Consider the following 23,755-nt stretch of genomic DNA (forward strand, 5'->3'; position numbering starts at 1 on the left):
TTTATCAAACAAGGGAAAAACCAGATTGGACCAGATTAGAACTAGATAAAATAGGGGAGAAGATACCTGAACATATACTATATAAATGGGATGAAAAATTGGTGCAACGTAGGAATTCACCGGTATTGCATCATCTGCTCAACATTTGGAAGAAGATTCACGTAGAAAGGAATAAAACAAATTACCAACTACCAAAACTAATATTGACGCAAAATCAACTAATCTCTTTCACAATAGATAACCTTTCCTTCAGAGAATGGGAGAGAAAAGGGATCAAAAGAATAGAAAATTGTTTTTCGGGAAATAAATTATTATCTTTTGAACAAATGAAGGATAAATATAATATAACTCACGATACAATGTTTGCATACCATCAACTGAAAACCTACTTGAAGGACAAATTGGGGAACAGTCTGAGGTTACCAGAAGGAAGCAATTTTGAATATGTGATTACAGACACAATGATAATTAAAAAATTTGTAACAAACATGTACATCAAACTGCAAGAAAAGGAGAACGAGGAAACAAACGGTAAACCTAAACAAAAATGAGAACAAGATCTAAACATAAAGAGAAAGAATGAAAGATGGGAGAAGCTATGCTCTGGAACTATGAGAAATACAATAAACACGAAGTTACGCATGATACAATATAACTGGATACACAGGCTATACATCACACCTCAAAAGTTAAATAAATGGGACCCAACAGTATCAGACAGATGTTTTCGCTGTAAAAAGGAAACGGGAACAACAATTCATGCAATTTGGACATGTGAGAAAGTGAAAAAATTTTGGGAAGATCTAAACCAGATATTAAATAAAATCAGGAAAAGCAATATACCAAAAAACCCAGAGATCTTCCTCCTAAGTAATATAAGAAACAAAGAATTTGGACTCGATTTGGATGGAGCACAAAAAAGATTTGTTATGATAGCCCTAGCTGTAGCAAAAAAATGTATTATGTCAACCTGGAAATTAGAAGACAACTTGAGAATACAACAATGGTATATAGAAATGAATAAATGTATTCCATTAGAAAAAATAACATATAATTTAAGAAATAACATCACAATATTCGAACAAATATGGGAGCCATATATGAAACACAATAGAGAAATCCTACCATGGACTTCCACCACCTAAAATGACAGAAGGAGAAGATAACGAAAAGAACTGACTCAGTAAAATTTCTTGTTTATTTTTATTAAGTGACAACGTTGTTTAATGGCTTTAATGTATCTTGTAGATTGAACTTTAAATAAATGGGAAAGGGGTGAGGAAGGGAGGGAAGGGAGGGCAGAAAAGGTGGAGAAAATGACACTATATATTCAAGAAAAAAATGTCTGTATGTATCTTGGTCAATATGGTTTATAGTGTGAAAAATAAAAATTAAAAAAAATGTGGCTTTGCAGGTGGATATGGTTGTAAAGAGAGCTTTTGGCATATTGGCCTTCATAAATGAAAGTATTGAATACAGGAGTTGGGATGTTATAACAAAGTTGAATAAGACATTGGAGAAGTCAAATTTGCAGTATTGTGTGTAGTTTTAGTCATATAATTGCAGGAAAGATATCAATAAGATTGAGAGTGTAGAGATGATTTACTAGGATGTTGTCTGGACTTCAGTTACAGACAAAGGTTAAACAGGTTAGAACTTTTTTTTCCCTAATTATGTGTGGAATAGACAGAGTACATGTAAATAAGATAGATGAGATGGAAACCAAAGGACATGGGTTAAGGGGAAAGGTTTAGGAGGATCTTCTTCACACAGAGAGTGGTGAAAGTGTGGAACAAGCTTCCAGCTGAAGTAGTGAATACTGGTTCAATTATAATATTTAAGAAGAATTTGGACAGGTTTATGGATGCGAGAGATATGGAGGGCTATGGACTGGGTGCAGGTCATTGGAACTAAGCAAAAAAATGGTTTGGCACTGTGGCAAACCATTGTCATGCTGTAATTGGCTGCTGCCGGCTGGACACGCCTTCCGAGACCGATAACCCTTTGCATGCTCCCCATTTCACTCTTCCTTGATCAGTCAATAAGGTTGACAGCTGTTCCAGTCTATAGTTAATAAAAGCCTATCAGTTTCACAGCCACAGATTAGAAGGTCCAAAGGGGACTTTCTGTGCTATAATGTTTTATGGATCTAAAAGAAGATAAGCTGCACCCATAGTAGTGACAAGATGATGCCTAATGAAAGCTTAAAAACCAATTGACTTAAAATCAAAGGCTGAGAAACCCCCCCAGAGGGTTGTTAACTCGGCCTGCGACATCTCGGGCACCAGTCTTCACTCCATCAAGGATATCTAGAAGAAGGGGAGTCTCGAGAAAGCAGCCTCAATCCTCAAGGACCCCCACCACCAAGCCCTCTTCACACTGCTGCCATCAGGAAAAAGGTACAGGAGCTTGAAGTGGAGTGCTCAGCACCACAAGGGCAGCTTCTTCCTCTCTGCCATCAGATTCCTGAATGAACAATGAACCGCAGACACAATCTCACTTTGTCTTTCTCTTACACTATTTTTATTTATTTTGAAAGGTGGTTTATAGAAATGTTTTCACTTTGATGCTGTAGCATAACAACAAATTTTGTGACATGTTCATGACAATAAATTCTGGTTCTGAGAGACAAGAGAAACTGTACACTTGTGAAAGCCTGTGAGTAACGAGTGAGTGAGGAATACACAGAATATTGATTCCATCCTATCTGAATTGCAAGGAGGAAGAGTACATTGCATCGTATATTCGAAGAGCAGAGGAGAGTGGACCATCACATGATTATTGAAAGAGAGGATCAAAGAAGATTCCAGAAGAGAGGTTGGAAGTTAACTGCAATGTTTAAGAGTTGTGGACAGAATGGGAATCTTGAATTTAATCATGAGTTAAAATATCATTCACCAACTTAGAGCCAGATATACAGAATTCCACTGAGATACTGGTTCACAGATCCAGACCTCCACTACAATCCACGAGGAGTTTACACAACTTCCCTTATCCATGCGGGTTTCCCCTAAGTTCTTCAGTTTCCTTCCATATCCCAAAGATAAGCTGGTTGATAGGTTAGTTGATTTGTAAATTACCCCTAATGTAGTTAAGTGGGTAGGTGCCCCTGTGAGAGAAAATGGGTTATAAAGAAATTAAATAATAAAAAATGGAATTTCCCTGAAAGCCATCATGGCTGAAGGGACTCAGAAGGCTGAAGTTGCAGCAAGTGATGTTATAAGGGAATATTAAAAAATCTAAATTTGTAAGGGAACCTTACAGTAGGAAGCACATAATTAGAAGGTAACTAAGAGTTTGCAAGATACTCAAGGTAAGATTTACCAAAGAGTTCAAGACCAGGTAAATCTGCTGATATATATTTATATATATATATATATATATATATATATGAGGTTACCAGGAAAATTGACGAGAGTAAGGCGGTGGATGCTGTCTATATGTAAGGCCTTTGACAAGGTCCCACATGGAAGATTAGTTAGGAAGGTTCAATCGTTAGGTGTGAATATGGAAGTAGTAAAATGGATTCAACAGTGGCTGGTTGGGAGATGCCAGAGAGTGTTGGTGTATAACTGTTGGTCAGGTTGGAGGCCAGTGGCTGGTGATGTGCCTCAAGGATCTGTACTGTGTCCATTGTTGTTTGTAATATACATTAATGATCTAGATGATGGGGTGGTAAATTGGATTAGTAAGTATGAAGATGATACTAAGATAAGTGGCATTGTGGATAGTCAGGAAGGTTTTCAAATCTTGCAGAGATTTGGGCAAGTTAGAAGAGTGGGCTGAAAGTTGGAAAATGGAGTTTAATGCTGACAAGTGTGAGGTGCTACATTTTGGTAGGAATAATCAAAATAGGACATACATGGTGAATGGTAGAGCATTAAAGAATGCAACTGAAAAGAGAATGCACTTTATAGAATGCACTTCTATAAAAGTGGAATCTCAGGTGGATACGGTAGTGAAAAAGGCCTTTGAATGCTGGCTTTTATAAATCAGAGGATAGAGTGTAAGAGTTGGGAGGTAATGTTAAAATTGTACAAGGCATTGGTGAGGCCAAATTTGGAATATTGTATCCAGTTCTGGTCACCAGGATGTGAACAAAATAGAGAGAGTTCAGAGACGATTCACCAGAATGAGACCTAGGTTTCAGCACCTAAGTTATAGAGAAAGGTAAGCAAGTTAGGTTTTTATTTCTTGAAGCGTAGAAGGTTGAGGGGGGGGGGGGGGATTTGATAGACGTCTTTAAAATTTTGTGGGAGATAGATAGAGTAGATGTAGAGAAACTTTTTCCATTGAGGATAGGGGAGATTCAAACAAGAGGTCATGAGCTGAGAGTTAGGGGGCAAAAGTTTAAGTGCAACACAAGAGAGTGGTGTCTGTGTGGAACGAGCTTCCGGTGGATGTGGTGGAGGCAGGTTCAATATTTTAAGAAGAATTTGGATAGGTATATCGATGTAAAAGGTATGGATGGTTATGGGCAGAATGCAGGCCAGTGGGACTAGGAGAGTATAAGTGATGGCCTGTTTCCAGGCTGTAATTGTTATATGGTCAAAGAAGTGTAATCATAGCATAATTTGTCCCATAATCAATTGTATACAGCTTGGGCTGTTACTGACTCTGTTAATGTGTCCTTGGACATATGACTTCCACCTAAAGTTGCTGACCAGCCCTCAGAATAATGCTCTACCCACCACCCCCACCCTGCCCTATAGTGTCCTCCTCTGAATGATGGCCGGATCTCACATTGTTGATCAGTCCTTGCACCTGTGACCAGATCTTGGGGCTTCTTATCCTTTTATCCATCCAATAGCATGATCATTATAATTATAGATGGGTAGCACTGTTAGTGTAGTGGTTAGCGCAAAGTTATTACAACACCAGTGTCCCAGATTTATGGATCGAGTGCTCTCTGTACAGAGTTTGCACATTCTTGTGTCCTTACGTTTCCTCCAGGTGTTCTGGTTTCCTCCCACCCTTCAAAATATATGTGGGTTGTAGTATTTTTTAAATATTTATAAATTGGTGTATTTGGGTGGCACAGACTCGTGGGCTGGAAGGGCCTGTTACCGTGTTGGACATCTAATTTAAAAAAAAATTCTAGGACAGATATCAGCTAGCAAGCAGGGATGGACCTGAGATCCACCAACTCATGTGGATCAGGAGGACATCACAGAATATGTTCACCCGCGGGAAACGCATGCAGTTTGTTGCATCATGGTTAGCGAGCTGGTTAGTGCAATGCTGTTACAGCACCAGCAATTGGGCCTGGGGTTTGAATTCCACACTGTCTGTAAGGAATTGGTGCATTCTCCCAAGGGATTCTGGTTTCCTTCCATCTTTCAAAACATACCAGAGGTTGTAGGTTAATTGGGTGCAATTGTGCGACACGGTCTTGTGGGCCCAAATGGCCTGTTACCATGCTGTATGTCTAAATTTAAAATATAAAAATTTAAACAAATAAAATGGAAAAGCATATCAGCCAAGAATCATGGGGAAGAATCCTGCAATATGCATTTTTTAGAGCTACAGTGAATGATCCCACCCACCACTTTTAGAAATGGGCAGTCTTGACAATGTCATCTATGAATAAAATTTAACTGATTTATATGTGCAGTCAAGCAGAGGAAAAACTTGGAACATGATACACTGTACCTTCCACAGGAGAATAATGCGTCCTAGTCCTTTTTCCATAAACCAAACATCGAGCATACCAACAGGATCTAGGAATCAAAAGAGTGCATAGGTGAGAGCAGAACAGGTACATCAAAATATTATACCAAGTGGCTTTGGGTATCTGGTGCTCAGAGCACTGAGATGTCATTTACAATGAAGGGTATGCAGTGTATATAATTGTGTAAGAGATAAACCAGAAGATGTTATGGTCTGGGATGTGTGGTATATCAGGGAGTGATGCAGTGATAGTTTTGGATATACTGGTATATTCAAGAAATTTTAAAAGTTGGAGAGACAGTATGGGGACTATCCAAGAGTTACAACAAAGGGCTATATCTCAGTGTTGCAGTTAGAGTGTGGAATATATCATCTTATCAGAGAGAGTGCAATATATCAGAATGTCAAGTATATCTTGGTTTGTTACAGTGAGTATTTTTATGGAGTTAACAGTCTAGATGTGTCTGCTTGAGGTTAGAAGCATTTGATGGAATGTTCAAGGTCTTGAGGGATCTTGACAGTGTGGATGTGGAGAGGGTATTTCCTCTGTGGGAAAATCTAGAACCAAGGAGTCGTAAGACAAAGAGGTTTTTTTTTCTTTCAGAGTATCATGAGTGCTTGGAACACTTTTCAAAATGAAAGTAGAAAGTAGATGTAGGGAGATGCTTGGTCAACGAGGTGGTGAAAGGTTACTGTGAGTAGCTAGAAACGTGGAGTTGAGGTAACAGTCAGGTCATCTATGATCATACGAAATGGTGGAGCAGGCTTAATGGATAGATTGGCTTAATCCTCCTAATTCATGTTTGAAGCTTTTCCCTCCCAGGAATGTTACATTGAGAAAGGTGTGTTTTCATAATGTGTGAGGTATATGATGGAGTATTAAAGTGAGAAGTGTATTGTGGGATGTTACAGTCTGGTGGGTGGGATTTGAACATATTTCAATAACATTAGACTTCTTTGAAGAAATAACGTATGCTATGGATAAGGGGGAACAAATGGAAGTACAGAGCTTACAATGTATTAGTGATGCATTCAGAGCACATCAAAGGATGTTGCTGTGAAGAGTGTTGAAATGAAGAAATTTGGGTATATCCATATTATTGTGAGGTACGTTGGGTATTATCCATCATTATCAGGATGGTTGTGGTTTGCCTTGCATTGAAGGACATATTCACTTACTGGCCTCTAGAGTCATGGCGCTGGTCACTGCACTCCAGTCACTCCACAGTTTCTTGTTTGTTTCTCCATCTCGCCCACATCGGACACGAAATTGATATTTTGTAAATGGTTGGAGATCTTCTAGATAATAATCTATTGCTTGGACTTCAATTTCATCACGTGAAACCTTTAATAAGAATAGAATAGAGATTTATGGAAAGCAAGGGTGTCCTCATACTTGACCTATCTAGCTTTGCTGCAATGCTTTGTTGAGGCACTTAACACATTATCAAATGAAACAAGAGATGAGAAATCACTCACAACATTACTTTTATTATTATTTATTTATAGATTTTAGTTATTGGCCAACAATTGTCACCTATCCCCAGTTTTCCTTGAGCAGATGTTGGCAAGAGAAAAATTTAAAAGAATAATTTGATTGAAAAGTTTGAAAGTGGTATAGTTGGCGTAGCAGTTAGCACAATGCCTTTACAGTTCTGGAGATTGGGACCAGACTTGGGTTTGAATCCTGCACTGTCTGTAATTAATTTGTATATGTCCTCCCCATGTCTGTGTGGGCTTTCTCTGGGGGCTCAAAAACATACCGGGTTGTTGGTTAATGGGGTGTAATTTGGCAGCACAGACTCGTAGGGCCTGTTACAGGGCTGTATGTTTAATTTAATTCACACATGAAGACAGCAGAGTCAGAAGCTGATTTGGACGTTTTAGTCTGTAGTAGTGCCATTTAGTGGGATATCAGATTAAGACAGTCCTACTCACTTCTTGTGAACATGGGCCTTAGTATTTCCAACCATTACTCATAAGTTGAGACCATAGATCGGAGAACCTCAAGCTTTCCTGCTCATGAATCGTTTGGGCAAAATCTAAATAAGACCTGGATCAGACCACTCCAATCCCTCTCTCAGGCTCTGAATGTGACCACAGTGACCCATCATTTGAAAACATGGATTCTGATCAGAGCAACCTGTTCAATATCCATGGACTATGACCCTGGATTAGTGCACCCCTGCCTGCCATTGATGAATACACCCCCTATCAGCCCAATCCTGCCACGAGTCCTGAACCAGGACACTAGTCCTGCCACCGTCCTAACCACTTTGACTTAACATTCATGAATACAGACCCAATATCAGACCACTCCGACCCGAGGGCGTAAGGATCAGACGTGCCTTCCAGTCCTCTCCTGACTCTATCTTATTGTTTTGTCTAGAAATGCCCGTTAAAATTCTTTAAAAGTTTAGATAACTTCTGTGTTGTTAATTTAACTTCTGACGGTACAATTGGTGAAAAAGAGCAAAAAAAAAAATGACAACAGATCATCAAAAAACTACATTTTTTAAAAGTTCAAGTTTTGGAGCCTACCTACAGAAAAAACATCGAGACTCAGCCTGAAATGGATCCCAGGAGAGAGGTACAGCTTTCGGATGTAGAGATCAATGTTACATTGGTAGAGCCCCCTAAAGAGGGCGCCAAACAGCCTTTAGAACAAAGAGTTACTCAGGTTCGCACATGTGGAGTAGCATCTGACGGCAATGTTATGAATGAACGACTTGTGAATCTTGAATCTAAATTATCTTATACAATGCAGGGATTATGCAGGATTATGACTGAACTTGGTACTAGGTTTAATACTTTGGTGAAAATACATTCTCAACAGATGGCTGAATTTGGAGCTTTTAAGCTTGAAGTGAGAGATAAATTTAATTCGTGTGAAGAAGATATAGACGAAATACGGGATCAAGTTTTTGATGTGACCAAAAGGGTCGAAGACTTACAAACTCAAAATAAAAATTTGGTGAAAAAGATTGATTATTTGGAAAACCAATCCAGACGGAACAATATAAATATTATTGGTTTTCCGGAAGGTATGGAGGGACCAGACCCAAGAAAATTTTTTACTGAATGGATTCCACAGATGCTGGGTCAAGAACATTTCCCAGAAGGTATAATACTGGAATGTGCTCACAGAGCCTTGCGTAGAAGACCTATTTCAGGACAAAGTCCAAGACCTGTTACGACAGAGAAATAATTTTACGAGTGGCTATTAGAAATGCACAACAGAGAAAATCACCCTTGATGATTCAAAATAATCGAGTTTTCTTCTATGCGGATTTGAGTGAAGAAGTTATGTTCCAATGACGGGAATTCAATCCTGCTAAAGAGTTGTTGTGGAAGAAAGGTTACAAGGCAACCTTTAGATATCCAGCTGTTTTGAAGGTTTTCCAAGATGGTTGCCAACCAAAGTTCTTTGATTCTTCAAAGGAAGCTATAGCATTTGCTCAAGAGCTGCCAATTACTCAGTTTCAACAGAGACATAGTCCGCCGCGATTTCTAAGGAGACAAGAGATGGAAGAAAAGAGCCGTGCTCCAAGAAGGATTGGTTGTAATGGTGACTCGGCAGTTGAAGCTGATTAAAAGAAGAGTTGTCCTTTTTTTTTCTAATTTTTTTTTTAAAAAAAAGGAATATTAAATAATGATGATGTTAGTTTAAGATGAAGTGAGAGTTGGGGGAGAGAACTGGATAGGCACTATTTCCTAAAAGTCATCTGCTACGTGTGAGTTATCTCACACCCATTTTTTTTTGAGAGTTACCGCATTGCGCGGTTTAGACGGGAGGGGGTATTTTTAACCTCCTACCCATTTTTTTTTCCTTTTTTTGTATTATTAGATTAAAGAGTGAAGGATTTTTTTTTTGTTTAAATATAAAAAAAAGCATAAGAAAGTATTTGATTGTTTAAAAAACTAAAAATTGATGAGGTTTTTTTTGTAAAGTTTATTCAGTAGATAAGGAATATTTGAAATTTAAATGTGAATGGGATGGATAAGTTTTTTATATTTTTTCTTTAACTTTAAGGTGAAAGGAGTGGTAATTCTGGTGTATATTATTTTGCTATTTTAGTTATAGAACGAAGGGAATAATGGTGAAAGTTATAAATTGAATTGTACAATTCTTAATGAGGCTTGAATTTTGTTTGTGGTTTATGCTCCATTTGTTGAAGATATAGATTTTGTTGTAATGTGTTTTTATTATTTGGATATCTGAATTTTAACATAATGATTGGGGATATTTAAATGTGGTATTGGAGCTTTTATTGGATAACTATTCAAGAGTAAAAGGGAAAAATGGTGGAAGAGTACTAAAATTGAATTGTACAATGCTTAATGAGGTTTGAATTTTGTTTTAAGATGGTGGTTTATGTGACTAATATGATGATAGATGTGAAGTTAGTTGATATGGTGAAGGTTTATCTCTATAGAGAAAGTTTTTTTTCATGCTACAATTTTTTTTAAGAATTGATTATTGTTTAAGAATTTTTGATAGATATTGTTACTAACTACTAATTTTTTATATTAAGTTTGAGTTAAATATATGTTTCATCTTAACCCCATTTGTTAAATATATGCATTTAAGTTTGATTTAAATATGTTTTTTAAGTCTGATATTTTAGTATTAATTACTTTTCTTTTGGTTAATATTTTAATCGGTTATGTTTTTGTTTGTTTTTTGTAAGTGGGTTTTTTTTCTCACATATATTATTAACTTTATTAATTCTTCACTCTTTATTTTGGGGGGGAAAGGGGGGGTTGGACTAATTTGAGTTGGGTTATTAATGTGTAATAATTATTGGGGAGGGTATAGTTTATTTAGATTACTGATACTGTATTGTAATTTTATTATTTTATTCTTAATTTTTTAAAAATGTAATCCTATATGTTATTCATGTTATAAAATCTTAAATAAAGTTTAAAAAAAAAGACCACTCCAACCTATCACTTGTGAAGAACCCCGCCAATCAGGTCACTCCTGTCAGTCATTTATAAATACAAACTCTAAATATCATGTCTCTGACCCACATGGTGTACATAGGTCCAGAATCAAACCACTCCTTCCCACCACTGGTGAACATGCACCTCAGATCAGAACATGTCTATGAACCACATGTTGTCTTTGTCCTTTTATTTTAGAAACAGTAAGGTTTCCAGAAATATCAATGTTGACAGATGAAGGAGCTCTCATGATCTATGTTTTTTTCTCATCGTAGAGCACGTCGAAAGAATCAAAGGCTTTTTGATCCAAACACTTTTATTAACTAGAAGACTGGAGCGTATCACATGTAGATCAACCAGTCCAGAATGATCTGGTCTGGCTAGGAGCAACCCTTTAAGACCTGCCAGTAGGCGTAGCTACGCTTTCAGCCAATCACAATTATCCTACACTGCAATCTATACATATACACATTGGTGATAAAATCTGTACTGTCACATTCACCCTTTCTTTGAGAACTGACCCCAAGGTGGATGGAGGGCAGTGAAAAAAAAGAAAGGGCCTGGTGGGAGGTTAGGGGCTGTACCGGTCAGGGGGCCTGACCATCCGGCGTGGCCGCCGTGGTGCCAGGATTGGGGTTGCTGGGGTTGTGTCTCCAGCAGGCTCATCGGGTGTGGCCACTGCTTCGCTCAATTTCTCAATGGTGTTGTCGACAGTCTGGCCTGAGCTGGTGGGGTGGTGCTGGTTCCTCTCTTCGAGAACATGACCTGGGGGAGAAGGATTTGGGGGAGGTTGGGTTGGAAGCACTGCTGGGCCTGATCCAGCTTGGGCAAGGTCCCTTACTGAGACTGTGTCCTCCCGCCCGTCCGGGTACTCAATGTAGGCATAATGCGGGTTTGCATGGAGCAGAGTGACTCGGTCAACCAAGGGGTCGTTCTTTGAGTACCGGACGTGGTGTCGCAGGAGGACCGGCCCAGGAACCGTGAGCCACACCAGTATGGTTGTTCCCGATTCGGATTTCCTCGGGTAAAAGAACATCCTTTCATGGGGTTGGCATTGGTTGCAGTGTATAGGAGGGAGTGGATGGAGTGTAGGGCACTAGTGAGCACGTCCTGCCAGCAAGAGGTGGGGAGACTTCTGGACCGGAGGGCAAACATAACCGCTTTCCAGACGGTGGCATTCTCTCTTTCGACCTCCCCATTACCACGTGGGTTATAGCTGGTGGTCCTCCTTGAAGCAATACCATGCTCTAGAAGGTACTGCCGCAGCTCCGTGCTCATAAATGAGAAGCCCCTGTCACTGTGGATGTAACTGGGGTACCCAAAGATGGCGAAGATGCTGTGCAGGGCCTCTATGACTGAGGAGGCGGTCATGTCCGAGCAGGGCACAGTGAACGGGAAGCGGGAGTACTCGTCGATGACCGTAAGGATGTATTACAGTTGGTTGACGGTAGAGGCCCCTTGAAGTCCACGCTGAAACGCTCAAAGGGGTGGGTGGCTTTGATGACGTGGGTGTTCTCCGGACGGAAGAAGTGGGACTTGCACTCAGCGCACACCGGGCAAGCTCAGGTTATGGATCGAATCTCCTGACCGTGTAGGGCAGGTTGCGAGTTTTGACAAAGTGTGCGAACCTAGTGAACCCTGGATGACAGAGCTCCTGGTGGAGTCTCTGAAGCCTGTCCAATTGTATGTTGGCGCAAGTCCCCCTGGATAGCGCATCTGGTGGGTCGTTGAGTTTACCAGGCCAATACAGTATGTCATAATTAAATGTGGAGAGTTCGATTCTCCACTTGGCGATTTTGTCATTCTTGATCTTACCTCGCTGGGTATTAAACATGAAGGAGACCGCACGTTAGTTGGTCAGCAGTGTAAAGTGCCTGCCAGTGAGGTAGTGTCTCCAACAACGTACTGCTTCGACTATGGCCTGGGCCTCCTTCTTAACAGAGGAGTGTCGGCTCTCATGACCCTGGAGTGTTCTTGAGAAGAAGGCTACCGGCCGGCCAGCCTGGTTCAAAATGGCTACCAGTGCAAAGTCAGACGCATCGCTCTCAACTTGGAACAGGATGGACTCATCGATGGCATGCAGCGTTGCAGCAGCGATGTCCGATTTGATGCGGTCGAAGGCTGCTCTGGCTTTGGTTGACAGGGGGAAGGATGTGGTCTTGATGAGTGGCTGTGCCTTGTTGGCATAGTGTGGAACCCATTGGACATAGTCTGAGAAGAAGCCCAGGCAGTGTCTAAGTGCCTTCTGGGTGTGGGAGGGGGGCAAGTCTATGAGGGGACGCATGCGGTCAGGGTCTGGCATTACCACCCTGTTCTCCACCACGCAACCTAGAATTGCGAGCCGAGTGGTCCAGAAGACACACTTGTCGAAATTGTAGGTCAAGTGCAGTCGAGTTGCAGTCTGAAAAAATTTCTCAAGGTTGACATCATGATCCTCTGTGACATGGCCACAGATGGTGACATTGTCCAGATACAGGAAAGTAGCAGTCAGCCCATCCTGGTCCACCATCCGGTCCATTTCCCGCTGGAAGACCGCGACACCATTTGTGACCCCAAAGGATACCCTGAGGAATTGATACAGCCGCCCATTCGCTTCAAAGGCCGTGAAAGATCGGTCTTCTCAGAGGATTGGGACCTGGTGATAGGCCGAACATAAGTCAATGGTGGAGAACACACAATATTGAACGATCTGATTCATCACATCTGTGATCCGTGGGAGGGGGTACGCATCCAGAAGCGTGAAGCGGTTGATTGTCTGGCTGTAGTCAACCACCATCCACGGCTTCTCCCCATTTTTAACAACCACCACCTGGGCCCTCCAGGGACTCGAGCTAGGTTCGATAATGCCCTCATCCAGCAGTCTGCGCACCTCGCTTGTGAAAAGCCTTGGTTTGGATCAACAAGCCTTTGATTCTTTTGACGTGCTCTACAATTTTATTAACTAGAAGACTGGAGCATATAACATGTAGGTCAACCAGTCCAGAATGATCTGGTCTGGCTAGGAGCAACTCTTTAAGACCTGCCAGTAGGCGTGGCTACACTCTCAGCCAATCATAATCATCCTACACTAAGATCTATACATATACACATTGGTGATAGAATCTGTACTATCACAGTAATCTCCCATTATCTAATGAGGACTCCAAGGGACACCAGCTGAATTCTCATTACTGTTAAATGCTGGCATGGCATGGCCAGAGTCTGGCATACCTCATTCCAATACTTCTGGCCTTCCATTCTGTACTGAAGTTCAAACTGGAAAGAGGCTGATGAGTCGATAATGGGGGGTTTCATCCACTCAATCCCTATTACTGTTGAATCTTCTGGTTTTGCAGACACAGAGGCTGGAGGCTGGGGCTTCACTAAAGCAACAACAAAGCACAGTATCAAATAGTGCAAGCAATTTCTCAAGAAACCCCAATGCCTAGAACGATGCTGCTGTCAACAGGCTGCATTAATGAGTGGATAATAGCTAGGAATCCAGACCTAAAACTTTGTAGCGAAGTGAATGTGTGCTTGATAATGTAGACACACAATGTCTGTGCAACTATGTCCTCATAAGAATCAGTCCTTGTGGATTTGTATCTCCATAGGAACACTGGAGAACAATTTTTTTCAAAGGGTTTGCTTTCTGAAAAAAGTTGGGGATTATTATAGACACCTTCGTGCTAAACACAAAAATATTTTCAGATTCACTATGCCGTGTAAGAAGTTGGATAAACATCCAATTAACTTTTATACTTTACAGCTCCAGCGATTGGGGCCTTCCAAGGGCTTGTGGTTGGAATCCTGCACTATCTGAAAGGAGTTGGTACACTCTTCCCGTGTCTGTGTGGGTTTCTCCGAGGAACTCCAGTTTTCTCCCACAGTTGTACTTAGGGGAGAAACAAATGTACCAGGGGTTGTAGGTTAATTAGGTGCCATGGACTTGTCAGCCAAAAGGGCTGGTTACCATGCTGTATGCCTAAATTTAAATTTTAAAAATTTAATTGAATTTAGCATGAGCCATAATCTCGCCACATAAGTATTGCAGCTGTTGTAACATTGATGAGCCATTTCTGCTCCATTGAATCTTCCTGAAGACAATATATGCTATTGCTAAGAATACTCAGTATCCATAAAATACACCCAAAAGGTGTTAAGGAAGAAAAATCTTTGTTGTCCAGTGAAATCGTTAGCTATGGAACTGCAGCTCAGTAAGTCAATGTCCATGGAACTGCATCCCAGTAAGAACCAGTGTTTGTGGAAATATATCCTTGTATGAGTTAGTTGCTATGGATCACTAGACTCTATACTTGTGGAATTGTCATCCAGTAGTAGCCAGTGCTGCTGGAACTGTATCCCAGTGTGACTTGCTGCCTTCAGAATCATAACCCAATGAAACTAAAAATCATCAGCCTATTTAGTACCATGGTCACTACCATCACTCCATTCCTTAACTAATGCCTTTCTTTTTCATTACTGCCTTTATTGAACTAAATTGTTCTTAGTATTGCATGTAGAACTGCCAAACTGTCAGCCTTCATTCCCAGCTACTCAACTTCCCATTTTACAATTTCTCTAAACTTCATTTAACCTAAACTCTGTTGAATGTGTTCTTAATTTCATTGAGTCCCGTTCATCCATCATCCTGCACTCACAGAATAAGGTTGGCTCTCAGTTTAACTAAAAATTTCATTCATAACATTACATAACATAACATAACAATTACAGCACGGAAACAGGCCATTAGGCCCTTCTAGTCCGCACCGAACCAAACACCCCTTTCTAGTCCCACCTCCCTGCACAATGCCCATAACCCTCCATCTTCTTCTCATCCATATACCTGTCCAACCTTTTCTTAAATAATACAATTGACTCCGCCGCCACTATTTCTCCCGGAAGATCATTCCACACGGCTACCACTCTCTGAGTAAAGAAGTTCCCCCTCATGTTACCTCTAAACCTTTGCCCCTTAATTCTTAACTCATATCCTCTTGTTTTAATCTTTCCTCCTCTTAACGGAAATAGTCTATCCACATCCACTCTGTCTATCCCTTTCATAATCTTAAATACTTCTATCAAATCCCCTCTCAACCTTCTACGCTCCAAAGAATAAAGACCTAATCTGTCCAATCTCTCCCTATACTCTAGATGCTTAAACCCAGGTAACATTCTGGTAAACCTTCTCTGCACTCTCTCCACTCTGTTTATATCCTTCCTATAATTAGGCGACCAGAACTGCACACAGAACTCCAAATTAGGCCGCACCAACATCTTATACAATCTCAACATCACCTCCCAACTCCTATATTCCATGCAATGATTGATAAAGGCCAGCATACTAAAAGCCTTCTTCACCACCCTATTCACGTGAGTTTCTACCTTCAGGGAACGATGTACCGTTACTCCTAAATCTTTCTGCTCTTCTGTATTCATCAATGCTCTCCCATTTACCACGTATGTCCTATTCTGATTCTTCTTACCAAAATGAAGCACCTCACACTTATCAGCATTAAATTCCATCTGCCATTTTTCAGCCCACTTTTCTAAGCAGCCCAAATCCCTCTGCAATCCTTGAAAACCTTCTTCATTATCCACTATTCCACCTATCTTAGTATCGTCTGCATATTTACTAATCCAATTCACCACCCCATCATCTAGATCATTAATGTATATAACGAATAACAATGGGCCCAATACAGATCCTTGAGGCACACCACTGGTCACCGGCCTCCAACCTGACAGACAATTATCCACTACCACTCTCTGGCCTTTCCCTTTCAGCCAATGTTCAATCCATTTGACTATCTCAAAATTTATACCTAAAGACTGCACCTTCCTAACTAACCTTCCATGTGGTACCTTATCGAAGGCCTTACTGAAGTCCATATAGACAACATCCACTGCGCTACCCTCATCCACATTCCTAGTCACCTCTTCAAAAAATTCAATCAGATTGGTCAAACATGACCTTCCTCCCACAAATCCATGTTGAGTGCTCCTGATCAGACCCTGTCTATCCAGATGTTTATAAGTACTATCTCTAAGAATTTTCTCCATTAATTTACCTACCACAGACGTCAAACTTACAGGCCGATAGTTGCCAGGCTTCCTCCTTGAACCCTTTTTAAATAACGGAACCACATGCGCAATGTGCCAATCCTCCGGCACTATCCCCATATCTAATGACATTTGGAAAATTACCGCCAGAGCCTCTGCTATTTCCTCCTTCACTTCTCTCAATGTCCTGGGGAAGATCCCGTCTGGTCCCGGAGACTTATCCACCTTTATATTCTTCAAAAGCCTTAAAACTACACCTTTTGTAATCTCTATATTCCCCATATTTACCCAATTTGCTTTTTTTTAATCTCACATCTCCCAATATCCTTCTCCTTAGTGAATACCGAAGAAAAGAAACTGTTCAATATCTCCCCCATTTCTCTAGGCTCCACACACAGTTTTCCGCTCTGATTTTCTAAGGGACCAATTTTGTCTCTAGCTTTCCTCTTACCATTAACATATTTGTAGAACTCTTTTGGATTAGTTTTCACCCAGCTTGCCATAGTTTCCTCGTATCTTCTTTTAGCTTTCCTAATTCCTCTCTTAAGATTCCTCTTACATTCAATGTATCTTTCAAACATCTCCTTATCTCCATGCTTCTTATATCTGATGTACGCCTCCCTTTTTCTTCAAACCAAGTTTCCAATATTCCTTGAAAGCCACGGCTCTCTCAAACCTTTTGCCCCTCCTTTTAACCTAACAGGAACATAAAGCTTTTGCACTCTCAAAATCTGATCTTTAAAAGACTTCCATCTCTCTACTACATCCTGCCCATAAAACAAATTGTCCCAATGCACACTCTGCAAGTCCTTTCGCATCTCCTCAAATCTAGCTTTTCCCCAATCAAAAACCTCAACCCTTGGCCCTGACTTCTCTCTTTCCATAATGACATTGAAGCTGATGGCATTATGATCACTGGACCCGAAGTGCTCGCCAACACTAACCTCCGTCACTTGACCCATCCCATTTGCCAACAGTAGATCTAACACTGCTCTTTCTCTGGTCGGCACCTCTACATATTGTTGTAAAAAACTATCTTGCACACATTTCACAAACTCTAACCCATCCAGTCCTTTCACAGAATGTGTTTCCCAATCTATATGTGGAAAATTAAAATCTCCCATAATTACAACCCTGTGCTTATCTCAAATATCTACTATCTCCCTACAGATTTGCTCCTCTAGGTCTCGGTCCCCTCCGGGTGGTCTATAATACACCCCTACAAGTGTAACCTCTCCTTTCCTACTCCTCAGTTCCACCCAAATAGCCTCCGTGGATGTGCCCTCTAATCTATCCTTCCTAGGCAAACTCATCCATGACCATCCTTTCCTGTCTCTGTAACTTCTGAAGGGCATTCAGCTTTTTATTTTCCTTCCACTTCATGAGCATTCCCGAATTTAATTTCCAACTTTGACATCCACACATTAAGCTGCCAATGTCCCAAGGTATGAAATTCCATTGGAAGCTCTTGTTCATTTGTATTCTTTTCCTCTTTGCATATACTATTACTGTCAACTAGCATCCAGTTTAGTATAAAACCTGTGACATCCAATGAAAATCCCGACCTTCAGATTGACACATACCAATGTCGTCAATTATGAATTCCAGAGATGTCAGCACTGTGTTCTGGATTTCCACCCAAGCAGCATAAGACTTCCCTGCAGAGAGGTTCTTCCTTTCCAGGATAACTGAAGGCAAGAGGGTTGTGATATGAAACGGTTTATTGCTGTGGAGAGAATCAAGGGGAAATTTTGTTTGCTACCTTGCATTTACTTTGATATCACTAGCACAGATCCTCAGTTCCTGGTTGCATCTCTCTCACAGGCCCTTGTTCACCTCATTGGTCACTGGTCTCTAGTCTCTGAGGTTTGGATTCCAGTCCCTGACCATTTTGCACAGATCCCCAAGCCTTGATTAATGTCACGTCACTGGTTACAAAGCACTTTTCATGACATTGGTTGTGAGTAGGGGAAGATTTTAATTTAAAATAAAATTTAGACATACAGCACAGTAACAGGTCCTTTCGGCCTACAAACCTGTGCCGCCCAATTAACCTACAGCCCCCAGTACTGTTTGAACTGTGGGAGGAAACCATAGCCCCCCGGGGAAAACCCATGCAGACATGGGAAGAACATTAAAACAGCTTAAAGGCAGCGTGGGATATGAACCCATGTCACTGGTGCTGCAACCGCTTTGCTAACCGTGCCACCCTAAAGAGTTCTAAACTTTTACACTCTCTGTTTTTGAAGTTGTTTCCTAACTTCATTTTTAAAAGGTTGGTCTCTATTTGCTAGATCCCGTTTCCTTGTATTTAACCCTTCAGATATGAAAAATGTATCTCTCTATCTTCCAAATCAGTTCCCCTCAACAATGGCTCCACACGAAGCCCTGGAGCATCCATTAGGATGTGTTCTTCGGCTGTGTGTCTCAATATGACATCATCATCCACAAATTTGCTGACTATCACAGTAGTGGGTTGTGTAATGAGGAGCGATGAGCCAGCATACAGGAGGGAGATTGAAAACTTCGCCGAGTGGTGCGCCAACAACAACCTTTCACTCAGTGTCACCAACACTAAGCAGCTGATTATTGACTTCAGGAAGGGAAAACCAGAGGTGTATGATCCAGGGATTATTGGAGGATCAGAGGTTGAAAGAGTGAGCAAATTTAAGTTCCTGGGATCTCAAGAATCCTTCCTGGATCCAACACACTAATGGCATCTTTTTAAAAATTTTTTTTTATTTTTCACACTATAAACCATATTGACCAAGATACATACAGACATTTTTTCTCTTGAATATATACAGTGTCATTTTCTCCCCCTTTTTCCCCCCTCCCTTCCCTCCCTCCCTTACCCCCATTCCCATTTATTTGAAGTTCAATCTATAAGATACATTAAACCCGTTAAACAATGTTGTCACTTAATAAAAATAAACAAGAAATAAACAAGAAATTTTACTGAGTCAGTTCTTTTCGTTGTCTTCTCCTGTCATTTTAGGTGGTGGAAGTCCATGGTAGGATTTCTCAATTGTATTTCATGTATGGCTCCCATATTTGTTTGAATATTGTAATGTTATTTCTTAAATTATATGTTATTTTTTCTAATGGAATACATTTATTCATTTCTATGTGCCATTGTTGTATTCTCAAGTTGTCTTCTAATTTCCAGGTTGACATAATACATTTTTGTGCTACAGCTAGGGCTATCATAACAAATCTTTTTTGTGCTCCATCCAAATCAAGTCCAAATTCTTTATTTCTTATATTACTTAGGAGGAAGATCTCTGGGTTTTTTGGTATATTGCTTTTTCTGATTTTATTTAATATCTGGTTTAGATCTTCCCAAAATTTTTTCACTTTCTCACATGTCCAAATTGCATGAATTGTTGTTCCCGTTTCCTTTTTACAGTGAAAACATCTGTCTGATATTGTTGGGTCCCATTTATTTAACTTTTGAGATGTGATCTATAGCCTGTGTATCCAGTTATATTGTATCATGCATAACCTTGCGTTTATTGTATTTCTCATCCACAAATTTGCTGACTATCACAGTAGTGGGTTGTGTAATAAGGAACGATGACCCAGCATACAGGAGGGAGATTGAAAACTTCGCCGAGTGGTGCGCCGGAGCATAGCTTTTCCCATGTTTCATTCTTTCTCTTTATGTTTAGATCTTGTTCCCATTTTTGTTTACGTTTACCATTTGTTTCCTCATTCTCCTTTTCTTGCAGTTTGATGTACATGTTTGTTACAAATTTTTTAATTATCATTGTGTCTGTAATCACATATTCAAAATTGCTTCCTTCTGGTAACCTCAGACTGTTTCCTAATTTGTCCTTCAAGTAGGTTTTCAGTTGGTGGTATGCAAACATTGTATCATGAGTTATATTATATTTATCCTTCATTTGTTCAAAGGATAATAATTTATTTCCCGAAAAACAATTTTCTATTCTTTTGATCCCTTTTCTCTCCCATTCTCTGAAGGAAAGCTTATCTATTGTGAAAGGGATTAGTTGATTTTGCGTCAATATTAGTTTTGGTAGTTGGTAATTTGTTTTATTTTTTTCTTCGTGAATCTTCTTCCAAATGTTAGCAGATGATGCAATACCGGTGAATTCCTACGTTGCACCAATTTTTCATCCCATTTATATAGTATATGTTCAGGTATCTTCTCCCCTATTTTATCTAGTTCTAATCTGGTCCAATCTGGTTTTTCCCTTGTTTGATAAAAATCTGATAGGTATCTTAATTGTGCGGCTCTATAATAATTCTTAAAGTTTGGTAGTTGTAAGCCTCCTTGTTTGTACCATTCTGTTAATTTATCTAGTGCTATCCTCGGTTTCCCCCCTTTCCATAAGAATTTCCTTACTATTTTCTTTAGCTCCTTGAAGAATTTCTCTGTTATGTGAATTGGTAATGACTGAAATAGGTATTGTATCCTTGGGAAAATGTTCATTTTAATACAGTTTATCCTTCCTATCAGTGTTAGTGGTAAGTCTTTCCAATGCTCTAAGTCGTCTTGTAATTTTTTTCATTAATGGATGATAATTTAGTTTATATAGATGGCCGGATATTTTTATTTAGTTGTATACCTAGGTATCGCATTGGTTGTGTTTGCCATCTAAATGGTGATTCTTTCTTAAACTTTGTGAAATCCGCATTATTTATTGGTATTGCTTCACTTTTATTTGTGTTGATCTTGTACCCCGATACTTCTCCATATTGCTTCAATTTCCTATGTAATTCTTTTATTGATATTTCTGGTTCTGTTAAGTATATTATAACATCATGTGCAAATAGACTGATTTTATATTCCTTCTCTTTTATTTTTATCCCTCTTATTTTATTTTCTGTTCTTATCAGTTCTGGTAGTGGTTCTATAGCTAACGCGAAGAGTGAGGGAGATAGTGGACATCCCTGCCTTGTTGATCTGCTTAAGTTAAATTGTTTTGATATATATCCATTTACTGTCACTTTCGCCAATGGCCCCTTATATAATGCTTTAATCCAATTAATATATTTCTCCGATAGGCTGAATTTTTGTAGTACTTTGAATAAATAATTCCATTCTACTCTGTCAAAGGCCTTCTCTGCGTCTAAAGCAACCGCTACGGTTGGAGTTTTATTTCCTTCTACTGCATGAATTAAGTTAATAAATTTACAGATATTGTCCGTTGTTCATCTTTTTTTAATAAATCTAGTTTGGTCTAGATTTACTATTTTTGGTACATAGTCGGCCAATCTGTTTGCTAATAGTTTAGCTATTATCTTATAATCTGTGTTAAGTAGAGATATTGGTCTATATGACACTGATGCTAGTGGATCTTTCCCTGACTTTGGTATTACTGTAATTATTGCTGTTTTGCATGAATCTGGTATGTTTTGTGTTTTATCAATCTGGTTGATTACTTCCAGGAGGGGAGGAATTAATAAGTCTTTAAATGTTTTATAGAATTCTATTGGGAATCCATCCTCTCCTGGTGTTTTATTGTTCGGTAGTTTTTTTAATATCTCCTGTAATTCTTCTATTTGAAATGCTTTTATTAATTTATTTTGCTCCTCTGTTTGTAATTTCGGTAGTTAAATTTTAGATAAAAATTCATCTATTTTGTCTTCTTTCCCTTCGTTTTCAGTTTGATATAGTTGTTAGTAGAATTCCCTGAAGTTTTCATTGATCTCCGTTGGATTATATGTAATTTGTTTGTCCCTTTTCCTTAATGCCAATACCATTCTTTTAGTTTGTTCTGTCTTAAGCTGCCGCGTTAGAATTTTGTGCGTTTTTTCTCCTAGCTCATAATATTTCTGTTTTGTCTTCATTATGTTCTTCTCCATCTTATATGTTTGTAGTGTTTCATATTTTATTTTTTTGTCTGCCAATTCTCTTCTTTTAGTTGTATCTTCCTTTTTCTGTATTTGTTATTTCCCTTTCCAACTGTTCTGTTTCCCGATTGTAGTCCTTCTTCATCTTAGTTACATAACTTATTATTTGCCCTCTGATGAACGCTTTCATTGCGTCCCATAGTATTAACTTATCTTTCACAGATTCCGTATTTATTTCAAAGTACATTTTAAGTTGTCGTTCAATGAATTCTCTAAAATCCTGTCTTTTAAGTAGCATGGAGTTTAATCTCCATCTATACATTCTTGGTGGGATGTCCCCTAGCTCTATTGCCAATAACAGGGGTGAGTGATCCGATAATAGTCTAGCTTTATATTCCGTTTTCCTAACTCTCCCTTGAATGTGGGCTGATAACAGGAATAGGTCTATCCTTGAGTATGTTTTGTGTCTACCCGAATAATATGAATATTCCTTTTCCTTTGGGTGTTGTTTCCTCCATATATCCAAAGGTTGCATTTCTTACATCGATTTAATTATAAAATTGGTTACTTTGTTCTTTCTGTTAGTTTTTTTTCCAGTTTTATCCATGTTTGAGTCCAAATTAAGGTTAAAATCCCCTCCTATTAGTATGTTCCCTTACGTATCTGCTATATTCAAAAAGATATCTTGCATAAATTTTTGATCTTCTTCATTAGGTGAGTATACATTGAGTAAATTCCAAAATTCTGAATATATCTGACATTTTATTATTACATATCTCCCTGCTGGATCTATTATTTCCTCTTCTATTTTGATTGGTACATTTTTATTGATTAATATAGCTATTCCTCTGGCTTTTGAATTATATGATGCTGCTGTTACATGTCCTATCCAATCTCTCTTTAATTTCTTGTGTTCCACTTTAGATAGATGTGTTTCTTGTACGAATGCTATATCAATTTTTTATTTTTTCAGTAAATTTAAGTTTCTTCCTTTTGATTTGGTTATGTATTCCATTAATATTTAAAGTCATATAGTTCAACAAAGTCATTTCATACTCTGTTTATCTTTCCTTTCCATTTCCTCATCACCACCTTCCCTTCTTATCCATTTCTGCTTTCTTTTTTTGAACACATTATAAGACAACATTTCTAAAACATAAAATATTTCCACTATTCTCATATCTAAAATTCCTTTAACCCCAATAGTCAATTTGTCCCTTGTCGGGCAACCACATCTCCCCTCTCCATTTGGATTTGCGAATCCGCTCGAAAGTGT

The 23,755-nt window shown here is 39.3% G+C and overlaps 1 protein-coding gene and 1 long non-coding RNA gene across 6 annotated transcripts in view; one reads left to right on the forward strand and one right to left on the reverse strand.

Moving 5' to 3' along the window:
• Positions 1–23,755, forward strand: part of LOC138758511 (uncharacterized) — an 83,176-nt gene that overhangs the window by 48,215 nt on the left and 11,206 nt on the right. For 3 of the 4 annotated variants that reach the window (XR_011354308.1, XR_011354310.1, XR_011354312.1), the window contains 2 exons: positions 2,720–2,817; positions 8,507–9,525. This is a non-coding gene — a long non-coding RNA (uncharacterized lncRNA). Of the gene's footprint in view, positions 1–2,719; positions 2,818–8,506; positions 9,526–23,755 lie in introns of those variants that run through there. The other variant, XR_011354309.1, reaches the window with a different exon arrangement.
• LOC138758510 (interleukin-12 receptor subunit beta-2-like) overlaps positions 1–23,755 on the reverse strand; it is a 74,255-nt gene that overhangs the window by 37,479 nt on the left and 13,021 nt on the right. Inside the window, exons 4-7 of one of the 2 annotated variants that reach the window (XM_069927506.1) lie at positions 18,243–18,385; positions 13,828–13,979; positions 6,850–7,015; positions 5,653–5,720 (exon numbers count right to left, since the gene is read on the reverse strand). In XM_069927506.1, coding sequence (XP_069783607.1) covers positions 5,653–5,720; positions 6,850–7,015; positions 13,828–13,979; positions 18,243–18,385 — 529 coding nt within the window. The remainder of the gene's footprint in view (positions 1–5,652; positions 5,721–6,849; positions 7,016–13,827; positions 13,980–18,242; positions 18,386–23,755) is intronic. The other variant, XM_069927507.1, reaches the window with a different exon arrangement.

The sequence above is a fragment of the Narcine bancroftii genome, chromosome 3 (genome assembly GCF_036971445.1).
Source record: "Narcine bancroftii isolate sNarBan1 chromosome 3, sNarBan1.hap1, whole genome shotgun sequence".
Taxonomy (NCBI): domain Eukaryota; kingdom Metazoa; phylum Chordata; class Chondrichthyes; order Torpediniformes; family Narcinidae; genus Narcine; species Narcine bancroftii.